The sequence below is a fragment of the Cervus elaphus genome, chromosome 5, assembly GCF_910594005.1.
Source record: "Cervus elaphus chromosome 5, mCerEla1.1, whole genome shotgun sequence".
NCBI classification, from domain to species: Eukaryota; Metazoa; Chordata; class Mammalia; order Artiodactyla; family Cervidae; genus Cervus; species Cervus elaphus.
The window spans coordinates 34,533,596-34,553,025 of record NC_057819.1 but is presented as its reverse complement, the minus strand read 5'-3'; the positions used below and the strand labels follow the sequence as shown (position 1 = coordinate 34,553,025).

At 35.7% G+C, this 19,430-nt stretch overlaps 1 protein-coding gene across 4 annotated transcripts in view; it reads left to right on the top strand.

Moving 5' to 3' along the window:
• The window catches only part of FSTL5 (follistatin like 5), an 864,807-nt gene that overhangs the window by 788,817 nt on the left and 56,560 nt on the right, over positions 1-19,430 (top strand). For all 4 annotated transcript variants that reach the window (XM_043902330.1, XM_043902328.1, XM_043902329.1 and 1 more), the window contains 2 exons: positions 5,846-5,953; positions 10,099-10,223. In XM_043902330.1, the coding sequence (XP_043758265.1) occupies positions 5,846-5,953; positions 10,099-10,223 (233 nt within the window). The remainder of the gene's footprint in view (positions 1-5,845; positions 5,954-10,098; positions 10,224-19,430) is intronic.

Sequence of the window (19,430 nt, the reverse complement as noted above, 5' to 3'; positions counted from 1 at the left end):
GTTCACTCTGATAAATCTATCCAGACTGTGACAAGTAGAAAATCAAAAGGTGGAAATTCTGAGGTGAGGATGGAGGTGCTAGAGGCATCTGTGCAGTCAGAGCAGGGCAGGAATTGCAAAGGTTCAGCCTTCGGAAGGCAGATCTAGCCAGGTCCTGGTGACAGGAAGTCGAGGAGAACAAGGACAGTCAAGTATAACAATCTGTACAATTTTCTTTAAAACTGTGAAGAAAGGAACTGCTTTATAACACAGAGGCTTAATTGTGGCAAGAATTTTTAAGTGTCAAATATAGAGCTGTTCTTTTACAAAAACTAATGGTCTAAACTGACTGATGGTTTAAGCAATTTCCAAAGAGGACTAGCAAGTAATTTATAAAATCCAACACCTGTAATTTATCCTTTCAAAGGTTGGCCATGTAAGTAGGAAAATATCAGTTTTTGGCTGAAAATTGGGTTACGATGAGATGATCCTGAATACAGTTGTTTGGAAATATTTTTGTCATGGTTTTATGATTTCATTGCTGAAAACCATGTCAATGTCGCCTCTGTAAAATGGGTTATATCACCACACTTGAAAATTGTAAATAGATTTTTCCTAGGAGTTAAACACCTTCCAAATAAAGTATGACAGAAGTACTTTTCTTCATTTTTATCTGAATGTCTTTTTCAGTTCTGGTGAGCTTTTATAAACAAAATGCAAAATAAACTGAATTTAATACCAAACCTGTGAAATGCTGAAAAAGAAAATTGTTCACACATTTTGGAGGGCATTGAATAAACATCTTTCAAATTCTGAAGTTGCTTTGAAAATTTATGTTTTCTTCCTTCAAAAACATATATCTTAAATTATTTGAAGGAGATTAATCGTGAACAACTTCTGACACCTCCTGGAACATATTCTCATAAGTTAACTTTTAAAAATAGTCTGTGCTTGCCATTTATAAAAGAAAATGTTCATAGTTTAAGGCTTAGTGAAATCATCGCCTCCTCTTCTCCCTCATCCTGTTCTTACATCTTCCTTTGATCTTCCATGGCAATTGCCCTGTATTTTTGTTAACTAGACATGCATCTAGTTATTTTAAGTTCTTTCACCCTGTCACCTATAAACACTTTCAGGACTAAGACTGTGATTATCAAAGACTGTGGTTATTAATTATTAAATTAGTAAAGAATTATTAAAGTCTTCATTTGCTAAATAAAGGCATTACATCTCTAAAGCCCTATGACACTGCCATGTACTTTAGTACAGTTAGTTTTTTCTCATAGTAGTAGCAGTGGTATTTTTATAGTGTTTAACATTCATCAGACTTACCTGGGCACTTTATATTTACCACCTTACCTAATATTTACAGGAACCCTTTGAAGTAGGTGTTATTATTGTCTCCATTTTATTATAGAGGAAACTGAGTCACAGTAAGTATAGTGACTTCCCAAAGTGTTATTTTCATTATTTTTATTTCAGTTTAAATGAAGACACTACAATTTGAAGTCAGTTTCAGAATACATGTTCATAACCATGATGTATGGGGCTTCCCAGGTGGGACTAATGGTAAAGTATCTGCCTATCAATGCAAGAGACATAAAAGACGTGGATCTGATCCCTGGGTTGGGAAGATCCTCTGGAGGAGGGCATGGCAACTCACTCTAGTATTCTTGCCTGGAGAATCCCAGGCAGAGGAGCCTGGTGGGCTAGGGTCCCTAGGGTCTCAAAGAGTAGGACACGACTGAAGTGACTTGGCACGCAGGCAAACGTGGTATATACTGCCTTTTGATGCCTTTCTCCTGGGATTATACTGCTATATAAATGCTACTGCATATATTTGGGCCCTGTGGGTTTTTCCTCATCTTCCAAAAAAGAAAAAAAAAAAGAATATTTCCTGTCCACGAAGCATAAATAGGAAGGCAACCTATTCAATCCAGACATTGTCAGGAATGAAACATCAACAAGAGGGGCTGCTCTTTCATAGGTAGGGAGGTCCCCACTTTAGGAAAGAACACAGACCCGAATACTAGTCTGCTGATCACTTGCTGGATGACTATGGGCGAAACAAATGTCTCAGTTTTCTTATCCATTTCATGGGGATATTAACAGAACTATGTTAACTATGGACTGTATGTTAACTATGGATATTAACTATGGACTGTATGTTAACTATGGATATTAACTATGGACTGTGCTATTATACACTTTGTTGTTGTTTAGTCTCCAAGTCATGTCCGACTCTTTGAGTCCCTATGAAATGTAGCCTGCCACGCTCCTCTGTCCAGGGGATCTTCCTGAATCAGGGATTGAACCCACATCTCCTGCATTGGCAGACATATTCTTTACCACTGAGCCACCAAGGAAGCCCAGTATATCCTTTAAAAGATAATATTTATGAATAGCCAGGTGAAAAGAAAGAAACTTACATGAGCTGGCAAACTAAAAATTTTTATTCAGATTGTTTCCTACTACATAATAGCTAGCTAACGATCTTTTCTATTTTTATAACTGTATCTTAACAATTGAGTAACAATGAGGTCTTTGTCATTGTGGTATTGTTGCCTGTTGAACTATTTCAGGCTTCCGTCACAGCTCAGTTGGTAAAAGCCTAAATATTATTCCAATTTAAGTTACTTGCAAAGTGGGCTGATTATTAATCATACATTCAGTTCAGTTCAATCGCCCAGTCCTGTCCAACTCTTTGCGACCCTATGAATAGCAGGTTGCAGGGTGACAATATACAGCCTTGACGTACTCCTTTTCCTATTTGGAACCAGTCTGTTGTTCCATGTCCAGTTCTAACTGTTGCTTCCTCACCTGCATTTAGGTTTCTCAAGAGGCAGGTCAGGCAGTCTGGTGTTCCCATCTCTTTCAGAATTTTCCACAGTTTATTGTGATCCACACAGTCAAAAGCTTTGGCATAGTCAATAAAGGAGAAATAGATGATTTTTTGGATCTCTCTTGCTTTTTCGATGATCCAGCAGATATTGGCAATTTGATGTCTGGTTCCTCTGCCTTTTCTAAAACCAGCTTGAACATCTGGAAGTTCACGGTTCATGTATTGCTGAAGCTTGGCTTGAAGAATTTTGAGCATTACTTTACTAGCGTGTGAGATGAGTGCAATTGTGTGGTAGTTTGAGCATTCTTTGGGATTGCCTTTCTTTGGGATTGGAATGAAAACTGACATTTTCCAGTCCTGTGGCCACTGCTGAGTTTTCCAAATTTGCTGGCATATTGAGTGCAGCACTTTCACAGCATCATCTAGGATTTGAAATAGCTCAACTGGAATTCCATCACCTCCACTAGCTTTGTTTGTAGCGATGCTTTCTAAGGCCCACTTGACTTTACATTCCAGGATGTCTGGCTCTGATTATCTGGGTCGTGAAGATCTTTTTTGTACAGTTCTTCTGTGTATTCTTGCCACCTCTCCTTAATATCTTCTGCTTCTGTTAGGTCCACACCATTTCTGCCCTTTATTGAGCCCATCTGTGCATGAAATGTTCCCTTGGTATCTCTAATTTTCTTGAAGAGATCTCTGGTCTTTCCCATTCTGTTGTTTTCCTCTATTTCTTTGCATTGATCGCCGAGGAAGGCTTTCTTATCTCTCCTTGCTATCCTTTGGAACTCTGCATTCAAATGGGTATATCTTTCCTTTTCTCATTTACTTTTCACTTCTCTTCTTTTCACAGCTATTTGTAAGGCCTCCTCAGACAGCCATTTTGCTTTTTTGTATTTCTTTTCCATGGGGATGGTCTTGATTCCTGTCTCCTGTACAATGTTATGGACCTCCGACCATAGTTCATCATAATCATACATAGATCAAGTTTAACATAAAAGGGAAAATATGAAAAATCAAAGGCATGTTGCTTTGTGCTTAGTTGCTCAGTCATGTCCAACTCTTTGTGACCTCATGGACAGTAACCCACCAGGCTCCTCTGTCTATGTAATATCCCCAGCAAGAATACTGGAGTAGGTTGCCGTTTCCTCCCCAAAGCATCTTCCCAACCCAGGGATCAAAACTGTGCTGTCTGTGTCTCCTGCATTGCAGGTGGATTCTTTACCTGCAGAGCTACACTAGCGTAAAATGGAGTGTGAAGTCTTTAGAAGTTGAGGATTAGTATCCTCAAATGATAGCATTCCAAGCAGGAAGAAAAGAAAGTATGATGCATGGAAGTCTCCTGCCATTATCTCTTTCCATGGAAATGCTTTATTTTCAAAAATCATTCATCATCTTAACTAGGATATGCCAAGTGACTCCCCTCATCTCTACAAAGGCTGGGAAATTTCACACTTGTCAAAGGGGAATAAGCTTAGTCATTGACTTGAATCTCTGCTGCTCTCCAAGTGGACTACCTTCCCCAACAACATCACTGCCCACCTGAAACCAAAGTATTTTAATGGCTCTGTTAGCTAGAAAAAAAGGGCTGAAGACATCAACACAGAAATGCTTAAACAGGTCTTTTCAGAAATCTAATAATTACTTCAAATGCTATGTATTGAGAATTTTAAATAGATAAAATACAGGCCAACATTTTAGAAAAGAAATACTTCAGTAAAACCAAGTTGCTGTTGTGATAGTTAAAATATGAATCTCTATATACTCAACAATTATAGTTTACTTTTAGCCCATTGAGAAGAGGATTACATTATGAACTAACTTGGGAAATTCTCTAAGGTTCAATAGAGTTCTGGGGGAAAAAAAAATGCTTTCAATATTGGATAAGGGTTGTTTTATTGACTACAATTTGTTTTATGCAACATATTAGAAAATATGTAACTATTATAGGAAATTACTGCAATGGGGTGTTAGCTTATAATATCAATAGCTTGGAATTAAGGTGAGAGAAATAACTTCCAGGCAGCAATTTATGTTTTGGAAGTTTTGTTTTCCGTAAATGCTAGGTATAAATATTAGCAGAAAAATGCATTTATCGTATCAAGTATAGTACAAAAAGCCACTTCTTTTTTTTCTGTACTTTTAGATTTCTCATTAAAGAAACTAAATTAGGTAATTTGTCATTATAGTTGCAACTATATATTAGATTGTTGATATTTTAACATTATTAATGGTCAAATCCCATAACTAGAATTGGGATAGAAAAATCTAATAGTATAAATATAGTTCTTACCTGTACTCAACAACTGATTAAAATGCACATATTAATCATTTATACCTTAAGTTCCTAAATAGCTTCTCTGTTAAACACAATTTGCATATGTAATGAATGAATATAAGACTATATAAAATCATGTAAAAATATACTTGAGTAAGGAATCATAATTTGGAAAAATTAATCAAAATAAGATTTAGAAAATTAATTGGCAACATGCATTCTTAAACTTTTAATTTTATATTGGAGTATAACCAATTAGAAGTGCTGTAATAGCTTCAGATGGACTGCAAAGGGACTCAGTCATACATATACATCTATCCATTCTCCCCCAAACTCCCCTCCCATCAAAACTGCCACATAACATTGAGCAGTTTCCTGGACTGTGTTGTAGGACTTTGTTTTTCATCCATTTAAAATACAGCTGTGTGTAAGTTTGATCCTAAACTCCCTAACTATCCCTACCTCCCATGCAACCATAAATTCATTCTCTAAGTCTGTGAGTCTGTTTCTGTTTTGTAAATAAATTCATTTGTACCATTTCTTTTTAGAGTCTGCATGTAAGGGATGTCATGTGATATTTCTCCTCTGTCTGACTTAACTTCACTCAGTATGACAATCTCTAGGTGCATCTATGAGCAACATATGTTTATTAATACTACATCTAAGCTCTTGAATTTTTATATAATTTCTGGCCAAGTTTTAAACTCATATTTTGGTCTGAAAACTTTTTCAACCCCTATCTGTTACAGGCAGTGAGCACAGACCCTGTTCCAGTTAAATTACACTATGATAAATCTCATGACCAGGTCTGGGTGCTCAGCTGGGGTACAATGGAAAAGAGTTCTCCAACACTGCAGGTAAGTCCCTTTGAGTGTATCTGAGAAAGTGATGATCTTTAAGACTTTCAGTATCTAATTGGGCATTTAACCATTTAACAATGATGTTCTTTCATCTAGATCTTCACAGAAAAGGGGAAAAAAATGTTGATACAGAAATACATTTTTGGTTAGGAAATATTTTGATTTAGATGTTCCAAACATTAGATTTATATGCCAAAGGAATAACCTATAATGACAAAGCTGAAGCCACTGCGGGGTGGTTAGGGTGGGGGACGGGGGTGGTGATTATGATGAATTGTTTGGCAATTTCCAACATCCCTCGAATTTTCTTGTTTTCATCTCTTTAGAAAGGGATCTGGGGAGTGTAGCTTGTGAAGTAGAGCCTGGAAGAGTTAGACAGAGTCTCAAAGCAGGTCTTCAGTTTTCTCCAAACACACAGGATGTTACTATCTGAGTGCTGGTTCATTTCTAACTGAGGAATACTTACTGTCATTTTTGTGGAATTTGTTTATGATTTGAAATTGACAGATATATGTATATATACATATATATACACATTTTGGCAATGACTTTTGTAGAGGTGTTAAGAATCATCCCACACACTATCTAACCATCTAAAAATGGGTTATTTTCCCCTGAATGTCTAGTAAAAATATGCTAATAAGATTTAGTAAATTTTTAAAATATTTGCTGGGTAGAAGTGAAAGGTTAGTCTCACATCTAAAAATATAAAATAAAACATAGTATTTGAGAATTACTCTTAAAATATGACATACAATAAAATTTATTTACATGAAGAGTGTGTGTATGTGTGTGTATTTATGTACATATAAGACAGATAGATGATATATAAATAGGTAATAGATAAGTTGGTGATAGACAAACAGATATATAGATACACTGACAGGAAAGACAGGGTCTCTGAATCAGAGAACAGACTGTCTCTTCCCCGTGGAACCTGTTAGCATTTATTCTGCAGCCCCTACCCCTGTGGGGTAATGCGGAGAGAGTTTAGAGTTACCCTGAATAACCAGCACGGTCCTACTGACTCAATCATGAGTCTCTAAGTTATTTTAGGTGGCTAGCACCTCAGTCCACCATCTCATGTGAGAAATAGAGATTGTTACTCTGAAATATATACAAATCTTCTCCTGGAGTGGAGGAGTATGTCAGTATCCTGGCAATGTAGTAATTGGCTCAGAGGAATTAAGTCCCTAAATCTCTCAGGAGCAATACTCCATCTCCAGCTTCCAAAGGCATTTTTGCTATGCCATCATCTTTTAACCAAACTTTTTTGCTCAGAAAGACATGACTCAGCAGAAATGTCAAAATATGTATGGATAATTGTCTCCCAATAAGATTATCAGGAAATGTCTTCCAAAATAATGGGGTTTAAGATTTATTTGAAAAAGAGAACTGATTTTCCTTTGGAAAAATTGAATTGAAACTGAAAACCATGGTCAAGCTCTCAGTTTTGCTAGCATCCCTGTGCCATGGTGGTGAAAGAGACTCACATCTAGAGATTGTTAGGGTATGAGGCTAGGAAGTAATGCTTAGCTCTAATGTTTTGTATCTTATAATGTTACCCTCTTAAATTTGAACATGCACAACATTTTATGAAGGATCTGAAAGCCCTTCTCTGTTGTTTTCACGTTGAAAATATAATTAAATCTGTATGTCTTTGTCTGGTCTGAAAGCAACATTTATTGTGTATTATTTTATGTGATATTTATAATTAATATAAACCCATAAACTGTCTTAATTTTTAAGTATTTTAGACAATAATTTTCCATCTACTGTTCTAAAGATAAAGTCTCAAAGATTTATTGTAATTATCTTTTTTTCTTTTTAATGGGCATTTATATCTTATGAAAACAAGAAATTCCATAAAATTCTAAAACTCATGTGTCAGTCATCTGCAGTTTTACGACATAAATGCAGTGTCTGTACTACAAATACACAATTGGACAAGAAAATATCTCCAGTGAACAACTTGGAATAAAGTCCTTGCATTCTTCTATTGGCCAGAACATAGGCCCAGTCAGATGAGACGACAGTGGGAAGGGGCGTCTGTTTACTGCACCATCACACACAGGGAGGCAGGCAGCAGGGCACTCTTAGAAATGAGCCAGGACTTTTGCAAGGTTGCACCTATTGATCAAAGCACATCCCAGATCAGCCTGTGTCCTTACAGTCAGTAGACTCAGTCACAAACCTGGCAATTCACCACTTCCTGCTCAATTCCAGGAGCAAGAAGGGCCTTGACCCATCAGGGGAAAAAGTCCGGACTGAAGGGAACTGGGGGTGTGGCTTTGCATATTTTACAATCTAAGACAACAACAAGTGCAGAAGAGAGGTTCAGTTAATCGGCCTTCAGGAGTGTGAATGATGTGGGATGCAATACACACATTATAGTGTTGTTTGAGTATTAATTTCCATGATGCCTCTAAACTACTTAGAACACATATTAACACATAGCAAGCTCTCAGTATTATTATTGCTGTTTTCAGTCGCTACTATTATTAATTTCAGATGCATGTACATGCATACTGGGAAATATATAACTCTGTACAACCTAATGGGGGAAATTTTGGAGTTCCTTTGTTATAGCCCTGCTGAATTTTATTATAGTCTTGTAGACATTATTATAAGTGGCTGAAATCCAGTGAGGACTTTCTCACTGATACTTATTAATAAGATAATCATGAATAAAATAGGTACAACACCTTTAAAGTTTAATCACATACATTGGTTCTCTCTTCCTGGGCACATGGCAGGGGAGAGGCATATTTTTGGTTGGGTGGAACCATATGATTAGTTCTGGCAAAATAAGTCTTCCATGAATGGAAATATTCAAGGTAGTTGACTGTTCTTTCTTCATGGAAAACAGAATAAAAATACTAAAAGCAATAGATATCCTGCCAAAGACCACTGGGAAAGTAACAGGTATAAAACGAAATGCTTATTTTAAAAAAATAAAGAAATAAAGATTTGTTTCTGTTCTGTTTTTGTTTTTGATTGTAACATGACTGAACCTATCTTGACTGCTTTAATAATTAATCTATTTTCTTGAACTTGGCAATTTCCAATGGAACTCAGTGAAAGTATACTCATTGCAATGAAGAAAATGTAACCTTTCAGGGAAAAGAACTAAAAATAAAAATGCTATTTACTTCTGTCTTAAAAACCAAAGGAAGACACTCAGTTTTGAGGGAGGAAAGTCTATTAGGCAGTCAGTAGTTTGGGATGTTTAATTTGGTAACCACATGTAGAAAGGGTTTAAAAGAAGCAAAATAAAGGCGAAAAAGTACATTAAAAGGCTCATACAGAACAATAGCTGTGAGGCAGAGACAATAGGACAAATGTAGAGGTATGAGAAATCAGAAGGAAAAACAAAGAACTTGGTGCAAAATGGGATAAAAGAGCTTAAACGTAGTGATCTTTTCTTTAAAGAATTATGAAAGTTTTAAAATCAATTAATGGTGAATATTTGAAAAAAATCTCTTTGATTAAACTTGCTTAAATCTAAGATTTTCAATTTATTAGAGGAAAAAAAAATAAAATGTAATGTAACCTAAGACTTCTAACAGCAAAAATATTTCAAGTGATATATTTTGGAGTTTTCTGTCCTGTTTCCAACTCTGTTCTATAGAAGGGGAGTTTTTTACGTATCATTTACTCCTCAATAAAGCTATGAAGGAAGGAAGGAAAAGGGAGAAGCAAAGAAAAAGAAACAAATTTAATAATTTGCATCATATGTATGCTTGTTTTCATATTTCTTATAAAAGCAGTAACATTTTTATAATATAGAAGTTATCAATATGCAAATTTATTTTATATTTTAAGCAGAAGTTGTTCAAGAAAAAAATGTTTTCCATTTTTTCCTTTTTAGAAACAGAAGTTTTTACATTGAAATAAGCAAACAGAATTCCAATTTGCTTAATAAGGTGTAGTCGCTCAGTCGTGTCTGACTCTTTGCGACCCCAAGGACACCAGGTTCCTCCGTCCATGGGATTTTCTAGGCAAATGTACTGGAGTGGGTTGCCATTTCCTATTAATTTTTAAAATAAAGAGTCTACACAAACAAATGACAAGGATTTATTTCATCTCTGTTCCTATTAAGGATATGCTTGGTCGAGATCTAAACACAATGTTCTGTTTAGGTGATAACCCTGGCCAGTGGGAATGTACCACACCACACCATCCACACCCAGCCTGTGGGAAAGCAATTTGACAGGGTGGACGATTTCTTCATTCCCACCACCACACTCCTCATCACCCACATACGGTGAGTGATCGGATAAGCATCAACTTTTAGATTTCTCTCTAATTTTGATAGAAAGTCATGGGGAAGCACGGAAAGAAAAACTCTGTTATACAACAAATACATACATAATTGCACTTTGATTAACTTTGTTTCATCTGCTTGATGGACTTTTGCTTATCAACATTAGTGATGAATTTTCTGTCTTCTAGTCCCTCTTATGTATAGAGAAGTGAATTTACAAAGGTATGGTTGCATTTTTAAATCGGTTTTACATTTAATACTTTTGCAAATTGTCTTTAAGTTCTTCTGATTAGGTTTCTGCAAGATGCTAAAATTTGAACTTGGTTGAGTTCATCTCAGAGAAGAGAACCACTCAGCAAAATCCATTCAAATTATTATAATAACATTCTTGTATCATTTTGCCCATAAAGAAACAAATATAACATTGTATCAGGAGGTATAGTAAGTTAAAATGAAATATTTAAGGTCTGCACTTTGAGAAAACATGTTTACTCATTCCCATCTCTCTGTGTATTCACAAGAAGTAAAAAAGTAAATAGTTCTAATGACATCACTTTAGAGTTTCACAGAAATGGTTTAAATGTTTAAAGTGGGAGACTTTGGATATTTACAATTTCTAAAACTACATATTTTATTGATTTATTTAAAAAATGCAAAGTATTGCTTAGCAATATTAGTGAATCTGAACCAAACTAATATTGTATTAACTTTTTCAAGGGGATTTGGTTGAGGGGAGACTGCATAACAAATTTTATATGGGCCATTATTGACCTTTATGTATATTTGCTCCCTTTGAATTAAAGTGAAAATTATCTTGTCTAAAAGTTAGAGTTTAAGAATTCTGAAACCGTACAAAATTCAACTCACAAAAATAAAAAGGGAAATTCATAAATAACAGTTGTGGCTCACAGTCAAGGTTTTATGTAGAAACTGTTCTTTGGGCAGCCAAGTGTATGTTTAAAAGAGTTTAATATATTTGTCAAGCAATTGTTTGTTATTTTCAGAATGCCTATTATGTGCTCAGCAATAAAGTGATTATAATGTGCTTCACATTTGTTAACTGTTTTCATGGAAGATAAGTAGAACTCAATGAAAATTCAGCATATTTGAAAAGCATTTGCATAAAGAAATAATCTTTATGTCTGACTGCAAGCACTAGGAGAGTTCAGAGACTGAAGAAATCAGCATAGAAACTGAAAATGGTCCCACCTGCTAAGATACCTAAAAACATGTAATGTTTTCATCCTTATTTGATGAGGACAAAATTTTATTTAATTGACATTGAGTGTTATGTTTAATAAATATCCTTTTGCTATCTTCAAGTTGCTGATAAATTTTTACTAGTAAATCTTTTAATATGTAGCATTTACTTTTATTTATCTCATTATCCTATTCCCTATTGTGTTTAATATACTGTTATCAACTTTGCTAATTTTTCTAAAGTGCATTATTAATACAATTATTTGAGTCAAAATTCCTATCTATAACACTACTATGGTTAATAGTATATCATTTGGGGTATTTTTTCCCTTATAGCAAGTAAGTTATAAAATAGCTACCAGAGTTAGGAAGTTAACTTTGTCTGGATGCAGTAATACCATGTGTGATTCTGTGTTTGTATGTATAATTGATATGCTGTCGGAACACATCTTTTTAGGGTCAGAATTATGACTACATAGCTGAAGTCAGAGCTAATAATTATTGGAAGATTAACACATGTAAAGAAAAATTTTTGGTTATTTCTATATTTTATAAGAAACACTGAAAAGTATGCTTGAGGATATTTCTAAGTTCCTTTATTTATTTTATACATATATAGTCAAATACATAGATGTTTTGCCAATATTTGTAAGAATTCTAAATTAAATGATAGCAATTGTACCAGCATATGCATGCATACTTAGTCGTTCAGTTGTGTACGACTCTTTGTAACCTCATGGACTGTAGCCCATCAGGCTCCTCTGTTCATGGGATTCTCCAGGCAAGAATGCCTGAGTGGATAGCTGTCCCATTCTTCAGGGGATCTTCCCAACCCAGGTCTCCTGCATTGCAGAAGCCACCTGCTCCTGAGTCACTATGAAGCTCCACCAGTATATAGAGTCCCATTTTAAGGAATGTGAATGATCATCATCATTCCTATTACATTTCACAGTAATTATCACTATTGCTAACGTGAAGAGTAAAACTTAGCATGTGTTTCCAAAAATAAACTGTTAAATATGTAAAGAATTTTTAACATAATGAGGATTTATTCCATATGAGGAGAACCTGAGGGATAAAGTCTTTTCTCCTAGCAATTCATGAAACATTTTATCCTACCCAAATGTGGCTTGTGTTATGAGATTGTTCTTCTTATGAATTGTATTTTTCAGTATTTTAGACTATTTTCTGACTATTGTATTTGGTGTAAATCCTAGGCCAGACAGAAGGTCTGATACATAATATGTATTTAGTTAATATTAGTTTTCTTCCTCTGACCCTTCATTGTTACCGAACCCAGGTCTGGTTGTTCACTACTCAAAATCCATTAAAGAAGCCAGATTGGTGGAAAGGAAAGTGTGCTTTATTTTGGATGCTAGCAGGCAACCAGGGGAGAGGGGGGATGCCTGTCCAAAGACCAATTCCCTTGCCCAAACTTGACAATCAGGGCTCAAGAGCTTTTATAGTCAGAGGGAGGGGAGTATAAGCAGAAACAGCACCATCAGCTCTGGTAGTCATCTTGATATTGGTCATTGGTGGTCGAACCAGGGTCATTTTGATTGTTTTAAGTACAGTTAGTCTTTAGTTCCAGGGTCAGTTTGTTCCCATTTCTTTGAGGTCAGTTCTCGGAATCGTGGCAGCTCATGTCAGGGCTACTACAGTCTGGTCATTATGTTGTTAACTTCTTCTATCTGGTGGGGGTTTCAGTATCTATAAGACAGCTCACAGATATGGCTCCAAATATTATCTATAGCCTTTGAGGAGGGCTTCCTGCATAGCTCAGTTGGTAAAGAATCTTCCTGCAATGCTGGAGACCTGGGTTCATTTCCTGGATTGGGAAGATCCCCTGGAGAAGGAAATGGCAAACCACTCCAGTATTCTTGCCTGGAGAATCCCATGGAAAGAGGAGCCTGGCAGGCTATAGTCCATAGCGTCGCAAGAGTTGGATATGATTTAGCACTATCTGAGGAGGCCCTAAAGGTCCTTGGCTATGCTTAATGGCTAAACTATTATTTTTCATTCTCCTTTGATGATTTTCTTTGTTTCTGATTTTTTCTCACTTCTCTGATTAAACTTATTCTTTGACTAAAGCTTTTCCACAGACAAAAGGCAGGCTGAGGACATGGGGGCAAGGACCATAGGGTCCTCATCTGTTTCATCATCACACTCATTTGCTTTTCTCTCAGATAGCTACTCTCTCATTTCAAATTATTTATATTCTCCATGTCTGAAAAGCTTCTGGACAAGTTCAAGAAACGTGAACTCTGTTCACCAGTGTTAAATAGAAATGTGGAAACAAAGATTTGGGTGAAGTAGAAAAAGGTTAGCTTTTATTGATTTGTCAGGTAAAGGAGGCCACAGTAGGCTAATGTCCTCAAGACTGTGACCTGCCCTGGAGTGCGTAGTGAGGAGTTTTATAGTGTTCATGGACCAGGATGTGATCAGCTTGTGAATAATTCCCATATTAGTTGGTATCAATGTGAAGTTTTAAGCATTGTCAACCTGTTTTCAACCAATCTAGGGTCTATGTTTGGAGAAGGCATTGGCACCCCACTCCAGTACTCTTGCCTGGCAAATCCCATGGACGGAGGAGCCTGGTGGGCTGCAGTCCATGGGGTCGCTTTGAGTCGGACAGGACTGAATGACTTCACTTTCACTTTTCACTTTCATGCATTGGAGGAGGAAATGGCAACCCACTCCAGTGTTCTTGCCTGGAGAATCCCAGTGACAGGGGAGCCTGGTGGGCTGCTGTCTGTGGGGTTGCACAGAGTCGGACATGACTGAAGCGACTTAGCGGCAGCAGCAGCAGCAGGGTCTACGTTCTTGTGATCAGCAGTTTTCATCTGCTGGAGTCCACTTCCAATAAAACCAACTTAGGAATGTGTGTCAGGACTTTATCTGTATCTTTCAAGAAACTGGGAGTTTGGTGATTCTGCCATGTGGCTAATTTATAGTCTAAATTGTTATGTTTCCTGGCCCAACAGCTATTCTTTCTTTGTACATCTTCACATTTCCCCTTCTCTGCTGGTTCAGATGGTAAACAATCTGCCTGCAATGCAGGAGACCTGGTTTGGGAAGGTCTCCAGGAGAAGGGAATGGCTACCCACTCTATTTTTGCTTGGAGAATTCCATAGACAAAGGAGCCTAGTCGGCCCATCAATAGGGTCTCAAAGAGTCTGACGTGACTGAGCAAGTAACACTAACTCTTGAGTCAGTGTTTAAGAGACACATGGACTTGTGCAAGATTTTTTGTCCTTAGTCCTTAAAAACTGGAAGGCACTTCATTCATGTTTCTCACAAGAATAGAAATAAAGAAATAAGTGTTACACTTGTTCCTAAATCTGACTACATAGTACTGAGGGAGGATGGCATTTCTTATGCACCTGATTCTCAGCAGTTAACACAATATCTGACAGGTGATGGGCACAGCATCAAACACACAGGAATGGTTATGTGTGTGGAAGCAGTAAGTAGCAGTAAGAAGAACTTATGTCTCCTGACAGATCCCAGCCTGATTGTCCCAGCAACACCATTTCCCATTAGCTATTGTGAATTTAGCTTAATCCCTTTCTTTCTAGGAGCTGGGACAACATAATGTGTGAATATTAAGTTGCCCATGATAGAAATGTCAGAACTACTCATCATCTCTACTGTAGCAGGGGCTGCCCTGTGACTAGCTACAGTTTTGCTAAAAGTTTTTGCTGTTGCTTTCTCTCTGCTTGTTTTCTTCTTTATTTTCATTTTTTTTTTTTTAGATCTATAATTCTCAGGCTTCTTTCATTTGTAAAGTAAATAAAAATCAAAGAACTTTAGAGAAAACTACTTCCTAAATCTATATTAAAAGATTGATACTTATAATCATGCAGTTTAAAAAAAAAGCTAATCAGTCTTCAAAATATTTGGAAAGTCATTCATTTTTTAAGACAATTTGAAGTTCTCAGCACTTTAAAAATTCTTCAGAGCCTGAAGTAGGTTTGTTTCCTAGTAGCCTGAGGAATTTTAATTTCAGGAGATTAATTTCCATTTTTATAAATGCCTGAGAATGAAATCTGGTACCACTCACTCATCCAATTCCCTAGCTGAATTCCACCCCGTTCTGAGTGACATTGCCCAGGTCACTTACTATTACTTCTATTCATATATTACTCTATAGCAGGAGAGCTTAGAAGAGGTTATTATTGAAAATACCTTCTTTGGGTTTCATTTATCCATTCTTTCTCTATAAAAATCAAAAGATGAACCTGTGCCTGGACTAAACCAGACATACCATTACTACATACAGTTGATTGAAATCAAAATGGTCTGTAAGGTGTTGTGTCTGGCTAATGAAACAAGCTTGCATTCTTATCTCTTCCTTGAATGTGAGTGCTTATTCAGGAGATGGTGCAAAAAACTGTAGAGAAGCATGCAGCCATTCTATATGCCTTGTATCTATTAGCTTTATTTGTGAATATAGTTTTGTTGAACTAAAATTCCTGAAAGATGAGAGAGGGCGTGTTACACCCCTGCCTCCCCCAGTAAAGTAATCCCTAAGCTTCTGAAAGGGACTGATTAACACTTGTTGACTATAAGTTTTACTTTTTAAAGGTTATTAAAACTCCATAATAGATATTTGGTTAATCCATCTCCCAGATATTTAGAGAAAATATAAATTACTTGAAATTTAATTAATAAAACATGATTTTCTGATATTTATTAAAATATATTGATTTCAATTATTCCACAATTATATGCCTTTTTGCTTTCAAGTAAGAATGAAATGGGTTCCCCTTGTAGCTCAGCTGGTAAAGAATCTGCCTGCAAGGTGGGAGACCAGGGTTCGATTCCTGGGTTGGGACGATCCCCTGGAGAAAGGAAAGACTACCCGCTCCAGTTATCTGGCCTGGAGAATTCCCATGGACTGTATAATCCATGGAGTCTCAGAGACAGACACGACTGAGCAACTTTCACTTACTAATAAAACATTTCATATCTCATGTTCTGTTACTTTTTTGCAAAAATAGGTCCACTGAATATTCAACAAATGACATATTTTTCACATTAATAATTCATTGTGCATTTCAGTGAACTGGCAATATATATTAAATAGACATTCATTTTTTAGACTAACAGTTAATAGAAAATTTTCCTTTAGAAACCTTAAATTTCAACAAGTCATTAACAAACCATGAATCATAGTTCTAAAGTTGAAAAGATTATGTAGTTCTAAGAAGTGTATTTTGTAATGACCTGAAAAATATAAATTTCTTATATGAAGAATTTCAGTTTGAACTCAATACAAATGTCCAGATAGATAAAAAATTAAGAGACTATTACATATGAAAATGTGTGTGTAATGCTCAGAAGATTCAATTATGTCTATTTAATGTCATAAAAATTGAAATTATAATTCATTATCTTTTTAATCAAAAGTGCTCTACAAATGTAAAGCAAATGTTTTATTATTTTACTCATAATTTGTATCTAAAGAACTGTTATATATATATAATATATAATATATATTCAATATATATATAATATATATTCAAATATATATATATTTGAATTGTATAGCTTACTACTCTTAATTTTTTATGATATGGTCAATGCATGGGAATTTAATAACTTTTGTTATCAATTTTTTAATTAGTCAGAAATTAAAAAGTAATTTAAAAATAAATGTATTTTTTTTTTCAGAAGAGTTGTTGTGTTATAATGGCTGGGTTACACATCAAATCTCAGAGAGAATGGATATTTACATAGTTGAATGTGTTTTATTTGGAGGGCCATTCTGGAGACAGAAAAGTTTAAATCTCAGTTTCTTGTTGTAGTATATGTAATTATTGCAACTTTCTGCGCAAGTACTACTAGAATTTGTCTACAAGGAATAAAAACAGTAAGTTTGACAGTAATTTATCATGTATCATATTTTTAAAAATCTCTGAATGAAAACAGAGGGTAAAGAGAATGGACATGATAGAAGGCAAAACTAATGAAGTGACAGAGAGTCAGGCAATGAGTGAAGGAATATTTCCACTGGATTTCCTATGAAAAATCTTAGAAAATTCTTCTAAAACTGATTTTTTTTGGTAGTAGATGGGTGGTGAAAGTGAGAACTACAAGGGGCCAGTGTAGTTCAGAGCAGAGGACTTTGATAAAGCTTATTGCAAGACTCTGAGAAGACCAGAAAGTAAAGCTACAACAAATACAGAAATTAGCAGAATTCTTTCTTAGAAGATTGAGTTGTCATGGATAAAAAAAGAATAAAGATAACTGCCAAAATATTTTTACTTAGATAAAAGAGCACAGCTAACATTTAGGCTACTTAGAGCTCTAAGTAGAAATTCTTAATATGTTCACTGATTAAAACAGCAACTTTGATACAATTGAAAATAGGTCTCAATTGATGAAAAAAGATGTATTTACAGTCTGACCCTCATAACATCTGCAAATCATACCTCTCCCATCTCTTGTCCTCTCTCAAACTGGAGGGCAGCTAGAGTTTAATCCCAACTGGTTCAAATAGGGCAATGTCAATTGGCACAGAGGATTCTTAGAGTAATACAAGAAATAAATCATTTCTGATTTATGTATCTACCTCAGGACTTGTTCTGTAAAAGTCAGAAGGGAAGATAGTAACAGGTAACACTTGCTATTTATGATGTTTTTAAAGTCTTGAAATCATCCCTCAATACCACCATTTCAACTTACTGCCTAGAATCTCAAACTACTTTTCCTGTTTGCTTGGATTGCATTTCTCTAGAAATCTACCTATAAAATACTCCTATTTCTTGAGAGGAAATTGGAGCAGTTTAGGGGTGACTGGGTTAGGGTTAGTCTTAGAATTAATGGATATAGTTGGAAGGTGTCTGTGAGTGTGTGTGTATTTCAGTGAAGGATTACATGGCAAACAATAAGATGAGCAGACTGTATCTGTGCATCACAGTGAAGGTAGACCTTGAAAGTAACAGGCACTTACATAAAAATCTGAAAATGACAGTACCCAAAGTTTTGTCTTCCTCTGGACTTGACCTTCTAATGAAAGCAAATAAACTAATAATATCCCCTAAATTTCCTTGATACTCTTCATTTTCCCCAGGGGTAAAACAGATTCCAGTGAATGTCTCAGCTTGGATAGAGAGTTCAGGAATCTTATGAAAGTGGACCTCAGGGAAGGTCCACTTTGTGTGGGCTGGAAAGGACAAAGGTGGCAACTGGAGATACTCTTATAGGTCACTGGAAAGTTGAATGAGTGCTTGCAAAAATATGGTGCTAAGAGCCTAAGGACTTACCCAGAGTCAGATCTGACATAATCTCTGCACAGCCAATGGCTGTGGTTCCACTCAAGGGATGAAGAAAAATTAAATAACAAGGAGCAGGCACCATTTTGGTAGTCTGAAGAGAGTCTATAGCACTCTTTTTCTTTGTAAATTATAGCAAGAAAATGATTAAGAAAGGATCGGTTTCGATATATGTTTCCTTAAAGCTTCTCCAAGGGAAAAATAAACATTCTGTGAAAGTTAAAGTATATCATTCTCCCTCATATTTTATCAAATCTGTTGAAGCAAAATTTTATATATATATATATTTGGCTGGCCATATATCAAGAGAACTCTATACGTGTGACTTGATTTATGGACAGGCCAGGTGTATAGAGATACAGTTTTAGCACTAAAATTGTCCAGTTACATCTAAGGCCAAGCACATCAGAAACTGAAAATATCAGTTGTTTCATACCTTTTTAGGAAAAGTATACCATCAGGATGAAGAGCAGCAGCTAAAATTGTTTCCAACAAATGGTTCCTAGATAAAGATCTTGCAAAATCACAGTTCAGTGAGGTTCAATTTTTCTATTGCTCCCTTCCTTCTTATATGCTAATTCCTCCCACAAAAAGAAATAAACTAACAGGAAGTATTATAGATTTTCAGGAGCTGGAACTTTTTCTGTCTAGCATTGCTTTTAGTGAATACCTGAAACACTTAGAAATCCTGCAATCATGACCTTTGCTTTCTCAGCTTCTCTGAGCT